This window comes from Echinops telfairi, unplaced genomic scaffold, assembly GCF_000313985.2.
Source record: "Echinops telfairi isolate 266 unplaced genomic scaffold, ASM31398v2 ScPeMD7_1;HRSCAF=3_0, whole genome shotgun sequence".
Taxonomy (NCBI): domain Eukaryota; kingdom Metazoa; phylum Chordata; class Mammalia; order Afrosoricida; family Tenrecidae; genus Echinops; species Echinops telfairi.
Window position 1 is genome coordinate 19207083 of NW_022103896.1, and position 19130 is coordinate 19226212.

The 19130-nt window shown below is 41.0% G+C and overlaps 1 protein-coding gene across 1 annotated transcript in view; it reads right to left on the reverse strand.

Moving 5' to 3' along the window:
- Window positions 1-19130, reverse strand: part of COL14A1 (collagen type XIV alpha 1 chain) — a 221421-nt gene that overhangs the window by 74378 nt on the left and 127913 nt on the right. The window contains exons 28-33 of the mRNA XM_045287068.1: window positions 18236-18400; window positions 17625-17663; window positions 17326-17464; window positions 14532-14674; window positions 12962-13071; window positions 9008-9166 (exon numbers count right to left, since the gene is read on the reverse strand). Of these exons, the coding sequence (XP_045143003.1) occupies window positions 9008-9166; window positions 12962-13071; window positions 14532-14674; window positions 17326-17464; window positions 17625-17663; window positions 18236-18400 (755 nt within the window). The remainder of the gene's footprint in view (window positions 1-9007; window positions 9167-12961; window positions 13072-14531; window positions 14675-17325; window positions 17465-17624; window positions 17664-18235; window positions 18401-19130) is intronic.

Consider the following 19130-nt stretch of genomic DNA (forward strand, 5'->3'; position numbering starts at 1 on the left):
ACTCCATGAAGAGTTACCGTCTTGACCACCCACAGAGACAGTTCTACTCTGGCCTCCGGAGCTACTATGCGTCAGCATCAAGTTGATGACAAGGAGAGTGAGTATTGATATGGATACTATGAAGATAAAATAAATTTATACATAGTTATCTATTACACAATTGTATATTAATTACATTTAATTAATATTAACATAGGGAAATCTTTCAAACAATGCCTGGGACATACCTATTATAAGTAATAAATATTATTTTGAAACTCTGCACTTTCCTTATGCCTTTCAAGTGCAAGAATAGGTAATTCACAATTTTTTAAAAAATGGAATCAAAAGGAACATATGGAAGGGAGGAAAATTATACTAATTTGTTTCCATAATAATCATGTTATCTTTTTGATATTTGGGTTGAGAAAAATCTGAGCCAATAATCACTACAGTAGCAGCCAGCATTGGTTGTCAGCATTAACTATGTGCAAGACACTCTCCACGTGACTCATATCAACACGTGACTCATATCAACACGTGACTCATATCAATTCATCATCCGATCACAAGGATGCAGTATAGGAATCATAATGCCAGTTCTGTTTTCGAAATACCGTTGGGGATGAAAGAATTTAAGTCATTTAGACCCATGCTGAAAGCTCAGCTTCAATTGGGATTTGAATATCACGCTTCATTTTCTTGTGGTTGCGATATTGTAAATGAATCACTGGGCTAATGTTTGAAATGCGAAGACCTCAGGCTCACCCTGTGGTGCCATTTTATCTGGAGACACGTATTCAAAGAGGCCGATTATGACAGCAGGAGCGACTCAAGTATGCGAATCATTCATCCATTCAGAAATTTCCCATTTCTGAATAAAGCCTTCAATATAAAAATGTTTTGATGAGTGGAAAGATTTACTTAAAGCAGGGCCTTTCACTAGCTCTACTATGTATTACCCTTCCCCAAAGTTTTCAAATAAACATTCAGCATGTAATAACATACACCAGCACAATGTCTACATACACACGTTTGGCTTGACGTTTGCTATGAAGTTCCCGGGGTCATCCGACCACATGCTATTTACTTATGGGATTGAAGGCCTACCATGAGCTACAAGAAGCCAGAATGCTCCTCCAAGGAATGCTGCCTGCTCAGTCTTTACTTCCCGAGGTCACATGCAGTCAACAGGCTTTGCTTTGTGAGGCCAACCCATTTATTCACAATGGTCTACATTTGTACTACATTAGCTTCCTCATCCTTTATTTAGGGTTTTCTCTCCCAGGATAAAGGAGTCTTAGAAGTGTAGTGGGTTACCTGATGGGCTACTAACCACTAGGTCAGCGGTTCAAACCCAACAGTCTCTCTGAAGGAGGAAGATGAGGCTTTCTACTCCCTAAAGATTTAGTGCCTCAGAAACCAAAAGGGGCGGTTCAAGTCTGTGCTAGAGTCTGTGAGTCGGAAATGACTCCATCGCGGTGGCTTTTATTAGGTTGTCTTCCAAGGAACATTTCTTAGGGTTGCTTTTAAAGACAAAAAGCAAACAACTCTGGTTTTTATTCTAAAACCAATGACACACATTATCTGCACAAATCATATGGGGCACTACAGATGTGTCATGTCAAAAGTCCTTCTAGTTAGGTGCCTTGAATACGTGATTCCAAGAAAATCATATTTCAGGTCACTAACGCACAATAGCACCTTCTTCTACTGTTCCTTTTTTCCCTTCACGACTAACGAAGCAGTTAAAGCTATCTGCACACACAAGAAGAGAATCATATTCTCCAACTTTCATTTTCCCCGAGGGACTTGCTAGCCAACTCCAAAGGTTCGTTCTTCATTGTTGGACATTTTTGCATGGGTGTGGCCCCCAAAGCAAGTCATTTGGGATCCAATGTTGGCATGAAAATAAGATTAAAATATTTCTCAGTGGTTGAGTCACCATGATCTGTGACTGGAAATTAAGATTTACTCTGGCTCCACTTTCTACTCAGTTCCAGACCTCAATCGGTGGTTTTTCTTTCTGCTTTGCTTTTGGTAGCATAACATAACTTGCCACTTGGAAGCAGCCCCGACATGAATGCATGCACAGATTTGGGGAGTTTTAACTACAGAGGAAAATTGCAGAAAGAGGGTCGTACTTAAGGGTAGCAGCCAAGAGATGATGCTCTGCTCCTCATCGCATGCATAACTTTCACGGGTTTCTTACCAAGAGTAAAATTTATGGTGCATTTACCCTTTGACAGGCATTCAATGCAGTGTTTTCACAATCGTTCTTCAACGATTTGTTGAATTCAAGGGAGCCATTAATTGCATGAAGAGCTGAAAATGAGCAATTGTGGTACTTTTCAGTAGTAGATTAGAGTGTTTATTTACAGGCAGATTTTAAGGGAATTAATGGTTTTAGTCACATTTACTTTTAAGGTCTTAATTCAAATAGTACTGCGTCCATACTACGCGTGATCACAGAGGCCATTTGGTCCCTGGTTCAACCAGGCTCCCCTCTCTGTCTGAGCTTTGTAATCATCCAGTCTGACCCAGTGGACAAATGCACTAGAATAGAAGGCAGGTAACCTTATTTAAGTCAGATACAGTCCCCTCGCTCCCTCTCCTCCATCTTTAAAAGCAGTTTTCTCCGAAGGTCTTCAAGTCTCAATGTCCACAATGTGGGCTTAATGTAAATATCTCCTCCAAGGGTTATTTGGAGAATTAAAATAAACACCACCACCCCAAAGTGCATACCATGCAGCTTAAAATAGGTTTTCAATAAATATTAGTTCTATTATCACTTTAAAGGAGCCCTCATAGCATTGTTAGATAAGCATTAGATTGCTAGCTACAAGGTCGGCGGTTCAAATCCACCAGTTGCTCCATGGGTGAAAGGTGGAGCTATCAGCTCCCATAAGAATTTATAACTTCAGAAACCCTGTATAGAATTGCTATGAGTTGACATTGACTAGATGGCATGGGGTTTGATCTGATTTGGTTTACAGTTCTTTAAGGATTGAAAGGGAGGATTCATGTAAAAACACAATCATTTCCCTTTAACTTAATATTAGTTTCTATAGGCTTAACAACCAATCTACTTTTGATTTCTATATAAAAGCTTTATCTCATTAAGTAAAATTATAGGCAGCTATATGCCATAGGCTATATGAGGGTGTGTAAGAAAGTACTGCTGCAAAATCATAGAAATATTGAATAAACAAAAACATCCAAGAGTGAAGTTATTTCACCATACACCCTCCATCTAAGTCTATACACTCTGAAGGCAGCATTGCTGTCTCACTAACCCTTTCATGTCAGACAGCAGTTTTAACAATTTCAGATGACTCAAGCCATGTTCTTTTTCAATGTTCTTTGAGTTTGAGGAACAAAAATAAGCCCAAAGGGAACAAGATCAGGACGGTAGGGTAAGTGGGGTAGGTTTCCCCAGGAAATACTCTTAAGATAACCCGTACTACCCTTGAAGAATAAGCAGGTACCTGGTGGAAAATAACTCCTAGACGGGGCTCTCTTGGCCATTCTCATTAATGCTGCTTTCAATTTTCTTACAACGTGTTCCAAATAAGTCCTACAACTAGCCTGTCCCTTTCAAGAATATCTATTGAGATTACTCCTTTGGGATCAAGGTCACTATTACTTTCTAAGGAGACCTCTCTCCCTTGAATTCGACTGGGCCAGCAGATCCCCACAGCAGCTACTGCTTTGATTGGATCTCACTCTCTGGATCATATTGGCAAATTCAAGAATCATCTCCAGTTACAACTCATTCCTCGAAAACATCTTCATTAGCTTTGATCTTGCGTAAAAGTCCAATACAAAGATCCACTCTTTGAGCCAGTTGATTTTCATGCACTTTGGCCACTCATTGAGCCAACATGTTCATTTAAAATGTTAAATTCCACACCATGTGAGGTCCCAACTTCGGGAGCTATCACATCCGTGGTAATTCTCTGGTCTTCTCTCATCCGTTTGTGGACTTTGGCCACAGTTGCTCGACTCATTGAGGCTGACAGTCTTCCTTTCTTGGCTCACTTTTGAGGTCTTCCCCCCTCTACTCATATATTCTTGATCCATCTAAAATCTATTTTTCTATGTGGGGCAACATTCAACATTCCCATAAACCTGCGGCAAAGTTTCAGTGGTTTTGGAAGATACACACTTGAGATTTGTCAAAACGTTGATCTCTTTCCTGACATCAAAATCATGTTTCAGCATTTTCTTTGTAACCCACCCAAAAGAGTAAGACAAATGTGTTACTGATGGGGCTTGCTTGCAGCCACCACTGATGCCACAGGGAGAAGTTTAAACATGTTTTATTTAGAATAAACCCGGGCATGTATGAAAGAAAAGGAGCCCTGCTGGCATACTGGTTATTCATTGAACTGTGATATGCAAGGTCAGCAGTTCAAAACCATCAGGTGTTCCATGGGAGAAAGATGTTACATAAAGAGTTACAATTTCAGACGGGTCACCATGAGTCAGAATGGACGCGATGGCATTGAGTTTAGTTTTTTCTGTATAAACTGGAAGCCAATGAGAAAGATGTATATTTTTTACTTACCCTCATATTTCCTCCTTATTTTGCATAGCAGAGGTTTAAATAAGTATCAAATGGATAGTTATATAAGAATTGAATTTTAAAAGCTGGAAGGACACTAAGAACTAAGGTCCTTTACCAGAAGCTCTGCCTCTCTCTATATATATACATATATATATATTTCCCAATCCCACTTAGATTGACTCTCTCTCTCTTTATATATATATATACATATATATATATGTATATATATATGTGTGTGTGTATATATATATTTTTTTTTCCCTTAGCCTCATCCCCAACTGTCAACAGCCTCATTCCATTAGGGATCAGAATAAGGCAGGAGAAACTCCTATGGAGAAGAAGAAAGACTGTCCTTAAGTTTCTTCCCACATATGTTTTGACAGCTAAGCTAAATTTTCTCATTAGTTTAGTCCCGCTAGGGACTGTCACTGCTTATAAAATCATGCATTACTGAGCACAAGTTATTTTTATTACAAGTGTGAACATTTTCAAGACAGTAGTAATGGTGTCTCCAAACCCATGAATCTCACTTCAACTTTGGTTTAAGAGAAAGGACATATTTTCTCTCAAGACTTATTAGTCTATCATCTGGCAATTTTAAAAGCATTCTGCCTTTGCCAGGACAGGCTCTCAATGACTAACCTAATGGTGCGATGATAGCTCCTCCTGCACATGATAGCTCATCCTTTTAGTGGGGTGGGGGCTTGGAGAGCAGCTGCATCTAAATTGCATTAGCAATTTGTGATTTCTAAGTGAAAAATGAAAGGCCAGAGCATGTCATCTTATATACAAACTGTTAAGTAATAACTCAAAAAGCCAAGTTTGAGTTTCCAATCACATTTTTGACAGCTAAGCTAATATCATCCATTTCAGCATAACCAAATTCTTCAGTCAGTGGGCTGACTGAAAATCTACTTAGCAAGCCTTTGCAGGCCTGTAGATTCTAACAAAAACCACTACTTTTTTCCTACACACTTTACAAAGAACTCTTTAACTACCGACTTCTATAAATTCCTCTTTGTCTACTCTGTGTTGGAACTTACTACAGAGGGTGCTCTGTTTAATTGCGTTCTTTCATTGCCAGAAGTAAAGATTCATCACTGATAGGCTCAAACCCTACAGGCACTGTGGCTTTCAGAAATAAAGTCTTGGATAGTTAATGGTCAGATAGTTGGTGTTCAGTGATTACAGACAGTATAAGTGGAAACACAATAAAAGCGCAACCATAAAATACAAATTGAAACCAGGATCAAGTATGATCTATATCACTAATAAGTTCTAAATGCAACATATGGAATATAATATCCAGGTATGAGTTGCTTAACACCCATTTGGGCAAAGTCACACTGTATGTTTATCTGGAGTCTCATAGGATTTTTGTTTTGCTTTAAATGAAAGCAGTTCTCCTTTGGTTTATTAGTTATCCCTAATGGTCTTAAAGACCCCCGAACTCAGACTCTTGTCACACTGGACCACAGGTGAGATACAGGTAGGTGAGGCCTAAGACCTGATACATTCGCTGGCTCCCGATAGGCTTCCTGTCACTCAGCTCCTGAAGCTGCCATGGTACCATGCCTTTGGCAGAGGCCGTAAGGGTGACAGGAAACAGATCTTACAATGTTCCATATGGTGTTCATGAAATGTTCAGATTGTAACATCCTATTTCACCGAACATATCTTGGATGGTAAATAACACATATCTCTATTACATAGAAAAAACTCTATGAAAAGACATAAAATTCAAATTGGCAAGATTCTATCCAATTAATAGCAAGTACGTTGTGGTGGCTACATAATTTCTTGTCCACTTGAAGTGGAGGGGTGGAGTTGGCCGGCCAATCAGATCACAGACTGGTGGTGCCTCTTGGTGGGCGTAACCTCTTCATAACAAGGGTCCTGGGAACCTCCTCCTCTCTCTGCTTCACCTTCATGCCGGCAAGCCAATCTGAGACCTGCACCAGTCATGGGATGCTTCCACTGCCATTGGATCCACAAGACTTCACCTACCGGCCTGTGATCTTCCTGCATTCTGCATCATAGCCTGTGGCTCTGTGACTCTAAAGAGGGATATATGGGCTAGTATCGGACTTATAGACTTGATCTAGACTGAGCTGGGATATTTTCCTGATAGATAATTACGTCTTGATATAAAACTCTCCCTCACACATATGTGAGTGCCACTGCATGTGTTTCCCTAGTTAACCCAGCCTCTCAGCACACAGAAATGTATGACATGCTGTGGTGTGGGACACAGGCCAATAGCTACCAACAAAGACTATGGCATGGTTTCTATGTGGAGGAATTTATATTTTGACTAGAGACATGAGACACAGTGATATGAACGGGTGGGAAGGTAATAGAGGACTACCAAAAATCACATATTAAATGCTAGAGTTTCGAAGAGGAGGAAAGAGCAAAATGGGATGGAGAAAGTCTTGCAGACTTCCTTCAATAAGAGTAGCTGCACTGAATGTGGTTGCCTTGGGGCCTTTATACGCATTATTTCTCAAATAAAAAAAGAACATACAGAACGAATAATTTGGGCCAGCATTTCCTATGCCCAGGATTCTTTCTCTTTCCTAAATTGAGTCCGTGAATTCACCCGAGTATCTATCTATTCATACATTGATCCACACAGATAACATTTTTGCCAATTCTTAATTCCTATAAATTTCTAAGAAGCCCTGGTGGCATAGTGGTGAGAGAGGGGCTAGCTGCAAGGTCAGCAGTTTGAAAACACCAACCAATCTTTGGGAGAAAGACAGGACTTTCTGCTCCTGCAAAAAGTTACAGTCTCTGAAACTCGGGGAGCAATTCCACCCTGTCCTTTGGGGTCACTATGGGTCAGCATTGACTTGATGGCAGTGAGTTTGTTTTTTGTGTATACGTTTCTAAGTGTGGTACTAGGAGGAAGAGAGTGTATTTCTTAATAATCATGAAATACCACGTGTAAGATGAACAAACTCCACAATTGCATATTTCAAAGTCCTTTACCATCATGTAAGAAGAAGATTCTAAGCATATCTCTTCATAGTCTCCCTTTCTATACATCTAATCTATAGATTGCCAAGCCAAAGTTAAAATAAAATAAATTTTACAGATGCCTTAAAGCTATATGTTAAAAAACTGCTAAATGTGAACTGCATTAGCAGACATCTGTCCAGTCTGGAATCATCCATGGTCCCACAGAAAAGGGTTTCCCTTCTTCTGTTGCTACTAATGCGAAAACACTTTACTTCTCTAGAGCTATTTTCTGGTGTGTGAAGTCACTGGATTAGGTTCAAAGACCACAATCAAACTCACTGCCATCGAACTGATGCTGACTCTTAGTGACCCTGTAGAACAGGAAAGAATTTCTCCTGTGGGTTTCTGAGACAGTAACACCTTTATCCTGGAAGTGGTTTTGAACTGCTGAACCTTATGTTTAGCAGCCGAAGACACAACCGGTCCACCACCAGGGTCCTCGTGGGTTAGACTGGAGCAGTGGAATTAGAATGGTGCTTCATGAAGGTCCCTTGGAGGCCACAGGAAGGAAGGACGACCTGCCACTCCGTGTCTCCTCCCCGTTTCATCAGCACTGGTCTGTTTTTTCACATTTATTTAATGGTTTGACATAGCATCAAGTTCAATTTATTCAAAGCAATCTTCAGCTTCAAAACTTTTCAGGACCATCAGATTTTCTAAACCTCCTGATAGCAGGCTCATTCTACACATCTACAGATGTGGGAGACAGCAGTAACAATTCATAGCTAATAAGATCATTCCACTGTATAGATGAGCAAGGTAGATTAGAACATTTGGAATTGCTTACAAGAATGCAAATCCTCAGGCTAGCAGGTTCTAATTATAGAGTGGCTAAAACCTGAGAACGTGGCTAATTAGCTGTGAACCCATGGTGTTACACACAATTCTTTGCACACTACTCTTTTCTGTAGGTAGTGAGTAAGGGGAATACGACTCCTGTGCCAACTGGAAGACTCCCAGACTCAAATTCCATGTCAAGTACCTGGAACAGGTACTACCTTAAAGTCATGGGATACATAAATAGCTATCAATGATTACAAAAATAAAAAGTTAAGCTTCACTTTAGCATCAACAGTAGCCCATTTTATAAACGTCCAAATAAGAGACTTATTCCAATTTCCTGAAAACAATATCCATGTATGTATTGTTCTTAGCCAATGAGTTTATAATGAATATTTTACTATTTTAATTTTAAAATACGTTTATAAAACAAACGAGTCCAATTCCCAGAACATTTGCCTTTGCCTACGGCAGAAGCAGAGGTTTGAACCCACATGTTTCAGTTCATTTAAAGAGCCTGTTATCTATCTGTCTATCCACTCATGCGCCCATCCATCTACCCAACAAACGTTCTCCTGGAAAAGAGAGAAATATACTTTGACAAGATTTTCTTTCCTGTAACAAGAGCACAGCTTCACTTGGTCAGCCACTTACTGGAACCGAGTTTCCATCCGGGTCTATCGATCGAACCATTCTCCCCAGAACTTCCACACCATCCGACGTGATATTGGCCGATGCGTTTATTGCTTTCTCGCCCACTTGCTTGCAGTCAATAACCACTTTGGCCAAAGTCTTGCTGACAACAACATGTAGCTAAGTGAAAATAAAGAGGTTTTAGGAGGTAAGACATTGGAGAAAACACCAACAAGCTTTGTATAATTGTTCGACTTACCACACAAAACAAAAAGAGTGAAGGAATTCTGTCACCACGGATGTTGCCAGAGGAGACAGTCACTCGGACCACCTCGTGAGCTTCCCACTTTCAAGAACAACCTCTGCTTTTTATTTACATCACCATTTTTCTTACAATGAGTTTTAAAGGATTCCCTGTTTAAAATGTAGCTGTCCGTCAAAGCTCTGATATCTGAAACCACAAGCCTGATGTGCTTTTTATCGCTGTTCTTAATGCACATTAAAACCACCGCCAAGATAGCCCAAGGCAAAAGCACTTTGTGATGTGCTAGCCCCGGTCCTCTGCGGCATCACAGGGAGAGGCTGGTAAACGATACTTTAGTACTAGTTTAGTACTAGTTTAGTACTAGTCCTAGTTTAGGGTGACGGGAGAACTGGAATCAGAGGGGGGAGTGCTAATGCTTTCTGGAGATCCCCAACCCAAATGAAATGAAGTCCTTATGTGTATTGTTCTGTTTCAAACCGGGATCTTTATTCTGAAGGTGCATGGACACGTTTTAAGGTGTGTGTGTGTGTGTGTATGTGTGTGTGTGTTATCACTTCAATGAAGACCAGGGGTGAGTATATTCTACAGAGCCTGGGTCATCTCATTGTGACCGTGTGTTGCCATGACAATTCCGTGCTCATCTATGCATTTCAGTTCTCTGCGGGACTTGTCTCGTGAGTCCCACTCGTTTGTGGCAGGTTAGTGAGCGGCAAGAGGGAAAATTAAATAGGTAAGTCATGGTTTCACTTCAAGGGAAAGCCAAAAGAAATCACCAAGAGAACGGGAAAGGGGGAGGATCGTGGAATGTGAAAGGGAAACCATTGTCTGATATGAATCAGGAGGTGAAGGCTGGAGCCACTATTCCCGTTTGAGCGGAGATTAAATTTCTGCGAAACAGCATCATCTGTCAAATTAATAGACTACCCCTTTTCATTTTAATGGTTTTGCCCAACCTAAATTGATGTTTGTTGTACTGTTGAATAAGAGCTGAAAGCATGTGAGGTGTATGCTACATTTGATTGAAAGTTTTATTTATTTAATTTACAGCTTGAAAAAAAATGGCTTTAGTCGGTGGGGACTTATAAGAACTCTTTTTCCTTCATGTAAGAGTTAATAATTACCAGGTAGACAAAGGCTTCCAGAGGAAACACCACACACACACACACTCCTGGTGTTTGATTGACAGGTCTACTAGGATCCAGTGAGAAAGGTCTGACGTCACTCACGTGTGCTTCGCAGACCGGGCATACTTTTCACAGTTAAAAATTACACAGAGGTTCACGCAGGCTACTAAGGAAGCCTAGCACGTAAGACCCACGCTTTAAGAACCGTTAAAGTTAAAGTTAAAATCGGGAGTGATTATATATATTTAGATAAACAATGCTTTCCTTTTACAAAAGAAGATTCTGAGATGTTTTCAAAAGTATTTTGATTCTTTGGTTGCTTATGGGCTTATTGATATGACAGTTAACTTTTGGAAAGCGGCTCTGAGGCCACGCTTTGTCGCCAATACAAAATCAAATCAGCTCCTGAGGCTGGGTCCCTTAGGTCCCCTGCAAGCCTGGAACTGAACTCACCAGGGGCTCAGCATGCAGCCACACCACAGACAGGCCGATTCGGTGGACAGGCATAACCTGGGCCGCTCTGGTCCCCCTCCTCAGAACAAGCGCTGCACTCAAGCAAAAGGGCAGCATGTGCTCATGCAAAGGGAGCATTTGGATAACGCTCCAAAGGCAGGAAGCGATAGGAAAGCTGGACAAATGTAGTAACATGGGCAAAGCGGGGCGGAGGAGGAAAGAGCACTGTTCCGTTGTGGGGATTGGAGTCATTGTCAGGAAACAAGAGGTGTGTGATTGTTGAATAGAAAAATTGATTTGCTGTGTCAATTTCCACCCAAGTCACAAAAAAGCGTGGAAAACAAAGTCACCTGGGGAAAAAATCCATGTGAAATTATTTATTAAATGTTAGCATGTCTATTAATAAACAATTTGATCTACAAATAGAATTTGCTTTAATATTTTCTATGAATGGATCCATTAAGAGCTTACTGAGTGATAACCTTTTTCTTTTTGTTGTTCATTTGGCTCCACTAATTCTTCACAACACGGATAAAGGGTTTTCTTCATATGATTTCTAAAAGCTTGAGGGTTTATAAAATTGAAGCCAACTTTTAATGAGCCTAGACTCCGAGGAGGTCTTTGAGTTTTTCTGGCAAGGGAGTAAAGCTTGTCATTCACCTAAGGCTCATAAAGGACTCTTTAGAACGCGAACTACAAGTTCGTACCTATACCACATGCTAAGATGGCAAGGCTTTTTCTAACACTCATAAAATCTCAACTGCTTCTCATCTGCCCTACAATTTTCATGATGAGTTTCGCAACAGACTCAGACTACCCAAGAGAATTATATCAAGAGAGTGGACTGGAGTTTGGCACGGTGGGGAGAGCAAAGGAGGAAAGAGAAAGCAACGGGCTAGACTCTGGACAGGTGTCACTTGGGTGACATGGAGACTAGCAGTCCGCAAGAGGGAGAAGGGGATCGGGGAGTAGGGGAGGGGTCAACATCTGGATGTGGGGCTTGCTGAGTGGTTTAAACGGGTGATTACCAGTTGATATGAAATATAAACTCCCCCCTAGTTTACAACTTTTAACAAAAAGAGGAAAGTGGTGAGTAAATATTAAGCCTAAAGAACCATTCATGGGACCACTTTGAACCATGAGCTAAATCTCAAGCTGTATCTTATGTATTCTTCAGCTGCCTTGTACTTCTGGCAGTACAGTCCTATCAAACACACACACACACACACACACAAACTAACGTTTTTGATATGCAACTTTCCTTGTGTAATCATGGTATTGAAAACCCCAGCTAGTTGCCCAAATTGTGCAAATTAGACTGGTTTGGCCATATTCCAAGTCAGGAGACAGAAGTCCAGTGGTAGATTGAGATGTCACATCCTGTCCCTCACCTTGGCTAACCAGGAAGGGCTTGCTAAGGAGGTTTCTGCAGCACCCTCCAAAAGACTTCGCTCTCCCTGTAGTCCTGCTTCTTAACAGCCAGCGCTCAGTGGGGCATTGGGCCAGCACATAGGAAACAAGGGCTGTGGAGGGAAGTATGTCCCCCAGAATGACTCCTAACGTGGTTGATGATCACAAGTGCCGAGTTATTAGAAAGAAAACCCCGAAAGTTAGTTTTTGAGCCTTCTTCCTTCCCCCACTCCTAGAACGACTGTCTTATGATGTCAGTGTCAAAGTACCTTTATACAAACACGTAAAATAGATCAGTGCTATCGGAGGTATCTATGCTTATATTTTAAATCAACAAGCTAATTGTGTTTACCCTTCCAGCTGTATCTGTGGCCAGATGGATCAGCAATCCTTGCTACATCTTACACAATGTGGCAAAAGATTGTGGCTGCAATTGTCCACTTAATAATTCAATACTATCTAACCACTCCATGGTTCCTCAGAGAGGTAACCTGGCCCACTTCTGTCAGAATCAACTAGGATGCTTGCTAAAAATGAACAGTTCTGAGTCTCTTCTCAGAAATGTCAAGTCAGACACTCCGGGAATTTTTATAGTCTTCACAGATAATTCTTCATCCTGTTGAAGTTGGAGACCCCACGTTCTATGAAATGTTGTTATAGCCCTATGTTGCTTTCCCAACAACAAGAAGAATACAGAATGCATATATGCAACGCCTTACTGACCTTGTGAAAGCTTCCATAGAAAATTTTTTTAATTTCTGGTCCTTCAAAAGTAACCGTTTGAAACTCTCCAGTGTAGTCATAGTTGAAATATGTTAAGGTTTTCCCACCATCTGTTCAAACCAAAGGAAATAAAAACATTTAAAAGATAATCAAAAGGGTTGATTTTTCTGAAATTGACTTCAATGCTAAAAATGATGCATTTATTGTTTTGAAACTCTGTTTAGGACAAAAGCATAAGTAAGTAAATATGCTGCCATCCTTGGGTTGCCCTAGGCTTTGATTTGGCTACATTAACTGGATGGAGATGAGTCAAAGCCCTTTACTGAAAGCCTTCCTCCTTGACTACACTCTGACTTGATCATCCTCTTGTCTGGAACTAGAAGAGACGGGCAAAGCAAGATAATGAAGTTAATCAAGTCTTAAGAAATAGAATCTATCCCATTTCTATCGACACAGCAACTAGCTTGCCTAGGATCTGAAAATTTACACCACCCAAGACATGATATTCCAGTGTATCTTTTATTACAAGGAAATAAATAAGTAAAAATTCTTGAGTCCTCCATTTCCTGGTTGTAATTCATTATAAAACACAAAGGAATACTTTCCTCATCCATTCATCCCTAGACTACAGTTAAGTGGTCCATTTTGCCTTTAAGATTGTGTGTTGCGCTGCTAACTGTAAGGTTGGCAGTTCAAAACCACCAGCGGCTCCTTGGGGAGAAGGATGAGCTTTTCTACTCTTGCAAAGAGTTACAATCTCGGAAACCCACAAGGGCAGTTCTGCCCTGAACTACACAGTCACGTGAGTCAGAATTGACTGGATGGCAGTGAATTTGGTTTTTTAGTTCAGTTTTGCCGTTGAGGGCAAGCTGCTCATAACCATTCCAAGATAGTCCACTGTTTTCTCATCCTAAATATATAGCAATCTAATCATTTGTATTCATCTAACATTTACCTAGTTTTAATATGTTGCAACATGCTTTCATAATGTAGTACTGAGCTGTTGACTCATTTCCATACATTTAAAAGCCTCTTCACAATAAAAAGCAGCTTAAAATGGTTTTCCTCAACCAAATAAGTGAGATTCTGTTGTTCCTCCAGCAGGCTTTGCTTACAGCCACTGTTTTCTCCACGCCACCTTGAGCACTCCTTGGATATTGGTGCAATGAATCACTGAATCAATATGTTAATCAACCCGGGACCCCAAAAGGTAATCACTGGATATTGACTGGATAAATCAAGCAATCAATAGGTTAATCAACAATTACACAATTCATTGTTTAGAATCCGTACATTTATTTTCTTAAGCCAAATGCCATCCAGTCCATTTTGAGTCAGAGCCACCTAAAGGATGGAGTAGACTGCTCCCAAGGTTTCCTCAGCTGTAAATCTTTTCAGGAAGAGATAAACACATTATTTCCCCTTGAAGAAGCCACAGGCTTTGAACTGCTGCTTTGTACTCAGCACCCCAATGAGTCACCCAAGAAATGTGTAAGATGACATACGCAGTAATCTACCCAAAGACAGTATAGTATATCTGTGCAAATGTCATGTTAGTCAATACACTTACTGTCTAGAATCACCCCAACCAGTGGGTCGGAATTTTTATTCAAAATCTCCCAAAGAGCAAATGGTTCCTCCGGCGTGTCAGGAAGAATCCGGAAGAGAAAACTGATGGTGTAGTCAGAGGGCAATCCTTCTGGGTGCAAGTACCTGAAGGAGAGAGAAATGCACGTCTTACCGGAACCTTCCTCCAACGTGACTGATCCAATTACAAAACCAAACGTGTTCATTGGACAAGATACAAAAGCATTGGGGGAAACATAAAAGGGGAAAACATCAGACCACAATTAGTCTTATGCAGAGGTGAGCACAAAACAGAACTTTCCCCTCCGGTCTCTAAAGAATGTGTAACCACGGATGCAATTTATATAATTTTGTCATAAGTGTTCCCATCTCATTACACGCAGGCACATCGCTATTGCGCTGCCCTTCGTTCACCATGCTCACTTCCCGTCTCTGCGTCACAGTTTAGTCATCCTCACAACATTCCGATTTTTTTCATAACACTATTGCATACTCCATAGACTACAGAAGAGGGTCCACAGGGCTTTTCTAGGCCCTAGGAAATAGAAAACATTGGTGTGGCTCATCCTGTCGTGAAACTGCGTTACTGCACTGCGACACCTCTGAGCTGTGCCTTCACTGCGGAAACGCTGGCCTTGATCCTTGGTCTCCTCATCTTCTCTATCCACACCCGTTGCTCTCGTGATCTTGGGGTTTCTAATCACAAGGTCAGCAGGTGGAATCACAAGGAACTCCATGGGAGAAAGACAGGCTTTCGACTCCCACAAAGAGTTACAGCCTCAGAAACCCACCAAGCCAGTTCCCCTGTGTCCTGTGGGGTCACTGTGAGTCCGAATTGACTCCATGCCGTGGGTTTAGAGGGTTTGGGGCCCTGCTCACATTAAAACGGTAGAAGAGGAAAGAGAATAGCATGGAAAAGACATGGACGGTAATGTACAGAGATACTTGGGATAGTTACATAATCTGTTGTCAATGTGAGACTGATAAAGAATGAAAGGGTAGAGTTTAGTCTCTCAATCAGGTCACAGCATGATGACCTCATTTGGAGGCTCTAAGGAGATAAACAGCTCACTAGAGGTGGAACACAGGCTCACTCTCTGGGAGACATTCCTGCAGATGAGCCACATGGAGCTACCCTAGAGCCCTGGAGCTGAAGGAGCCACGTGGAAACCCCTGCCAGGGCTGAGATGTTTACATCCCCACTGGATCCACAAGACTTCCCACCCACGGGCCTGTGATCTTCCTGCATTCGGCGTCATTGCAAGTGTTTCGAGTCTGAAGAGGACTTTATAGATTGGTATCAAACATATGGGCTAATATTGGACTTATGGACTTGATCTGGACTCAGCTGGGATGTTTTCTTAATGTACAATTACTCTTTGTATAAAGCTCTTTTTTAGACACATATGAGTGTCTCTATGAATTTGTTTCTCTAGTCTACCCAGACTAACACAATACTCAAGAGAGCATTTGTCCCAGAGGTTAAGTGAGAGTCAGGAGGAGGAAGCGACCAGCTATGTCAAATGCAGGTGACAGGTCAACTAGGATGAGGGCTTGGAATGCGTAATTGGATTCGACAGAAGGAGGACATTGCTGGTTGATGAGCAGGTTCAATGGATTGGTGGGGGACTTTCCCTTTGGCAATTCTGAGTTTGGGCTGGGCTTCCAAGAATTATTCAAATACTCATTTTAATATTAATTTCATTAGACAGTGTGAAAATTTCTACCAAATAAAAATGTCCAGCTTTTAGGTTTGCCCTAAAATAACATATAATCTATGAGAACTTGTATCAGAACTTTCTAGAAAAATAAAGCTATGCCTTAATAACATATATTCTAAAACCCTAGAAGATGTCGACCTATTTCACATATGCTATGGCACAATAAACGCATCACCAAAGAATTCTGATAACACTGTTATATGCTAAAACTTTATCAATATTTTAGACAGAGATGGAAAAAACATTTTATACCCTGAAAAATGAGCATAATACTCTACTGTGATCTCCCCCAATGTTTCGTGTCTGTATGCCCAGTCCATCAAAATCTTAACACGCTGAAAATGTTAATATCAGATTTAAAAAATGACAAACAGTTCAAGCTATTCTGAGATAAAAACAAACACTGGTCTGGACTGTACATTTTGAGAGACGGCCCCTTCAGGCAGGGATCCCCACTTTGCACCTCCAGCACCGCCTGCGTCTGCAGAGTTACCACAAGAGCCCCATGAATCCCGATGTTCAACACAGACTGTCAGTCCAGGGACCCCTCATGTGATGGTTCCCTCAACCTGAGATGCTCTTCAGCTCTAGGGAGATGCTGATGTGACTGCTCAAAGGCCATCCCATCTCAATTCATGTAAATCCCACCATTGCCACTTGACACACGACATCTTATCACAGTGTATCTACCCTCTTTGCACTTGAGCTTCATCGCTTGTAAAAGTGAGAGTATAACTGAAACTCCTTCAGATAATTGTTAGGAGGCTTGAATGAACGAATAAACACCAAGCACATAGAATAATGCCTGACATAGTAGTAATATATAAGCATTATATATATTTAATTTTAATCTTTTGGATTAACAAATACTAAATTTCAAATAACGTTATGTGTAAGTCTGGTGTTTTTAAAGAAAAAAAATGAAAGAATAGCTTCTCTGAACATTGCAGAAAACCCTACCAAGAACTATTATAGCGTGTTTCAAATGGGCAACAATGTCACCTTACAAATTAATAAACAAATGCATGGCGTTCACATCCTGTGATAGAAACATACTTGGTTGGCTGAGAAACCAGAGCATCTTTACGCAGCTGGTAACATGGGTACACATTGAAGGTGCCAGGCTCCATAGATACTCCTTCCACTGATGCAAAATCCTTTTCAACTAAACCAAACATGTCCATCATCTTAAATCCTACAAAAGAAAAACCAGAGAAGGGGGAGAAAAACATACTTGCACTTTAGAATTTAAATTCCAAACTTATTCTATTAAGGATAAAAGAAAAATAAAACCAGACCCCAAAGTGGAATTTATTCCACATATCTGCATTAGAAAAAACTGTGATAACACCTACCTGCATGATCAACACCATCTTTATGCACTAGCGGGCAGGCTGGAAAACAAAACCATATAAAACCCGAGTTTAGATATAGTTCCAAACATATGCTTCCCCTCTTCGGAGAAGAGGAAGCTAACGGGATCTTTCCGGAAGTCACTCTTCAAGGGCATCCAAGCCAAGTGCAGCTGTGGCTTTGGGCAGTTTCCCCAGATTTCAAGGCCCAAACTGCCCTTATTTGAAAACAAACACGAGCCTGCCACTTCCTCCTCCCTCCGGAACCCACAAAGGTCAAAGGTGGGCACGTAAAGAGTTGTTTTGGAGAGAAGTCTCACGTTTAAGCTGTTACCCAGGTGAGCTGTCTCAATACATTTTTGAAAGTTAGAGTGGGCTAGGGACACTATTGCATTTAAACGCCAACAGCCATGTTATTATGGAAAGTCTTTATCAACCTTAAATTCAGCAGCATGCGCTGGGGGTGCTGCATAAATCCCATCTGCTCAAAATCAATGTCTACATGACACACAGTTGAGGGAGTCAATATTCCTGCCTCAGATCAAGACTCATAATTGTTCCAGCATAGAACGTCAGCCTTTAAGCAACGTAAGTACAAAACCCGAAGAACTCACTTGCTGATGCGGTTTCACAGACAAAAGTAATCAATTCATCTTCAATTTTCTTAAAGGCATCAAAGTCGTCCACAAAGAAGACGTGACGGGTGCTGGGCTTACTGCCAATGCTAACCAGCTCTGCGTAATCTGCGTCCGCCACACCAATTGCAAAGATGCTGAAGCCTGGGGCAGAAGGGACAGATTTCTGATTACTTACACTACACCAAATACGTGTAATGGAACAGAAGCCCCAAGTCCAACAGTTTCAAATGCAAGTGTATGTAGGGGTGAGGGAGGGAGGGTTGATGGGAGTGGAAAATTAATGTTTTCTAGTTGATCAGAAGTCTGCATGCACATATTTATTATATGCTAATTATTCTATATATCCCTTGAAGCTATTTTCCATTTTAAACCGATTCAAGAAGATGAATGTCCCAGTGGATGCTCAAGACATAGTAGTTGCCACTTGAATAACAGTTTTAGTTTTGCATATATGCTAATAGTTGCTGTTCATGACTGTTGGTGACAGAGTTCAACTAGAGAAGCAGCATAGATCTCCGTATCCTCACATCCCAGGAGTAGAAACAGAGACGGTACTAGGCTTAGCAACATGATGCAGGTCATGACGCAGTGCTTGGAAAGAGGTATTAAACTACATGTGCTGTACACATGGCATGCATTTAATCTTCATGACTCTCTTATGAGACTCTCCATTTGACATATGAGGAGGCTGAGGAGTTCCCTCTGATTTACATTCTGTCCCTGACCCTGTAGAATGAGTCTCCTTCTAGACAGCAGTTCTTAACCTTCCTGATGCCGCGACCCTTTCATACAATTCTTCATGTTGTGGTGACCCCCCCAACCATAAAATTAGTTTCATTGCTACTTCATCACTGTAATTTCGCTACTATTA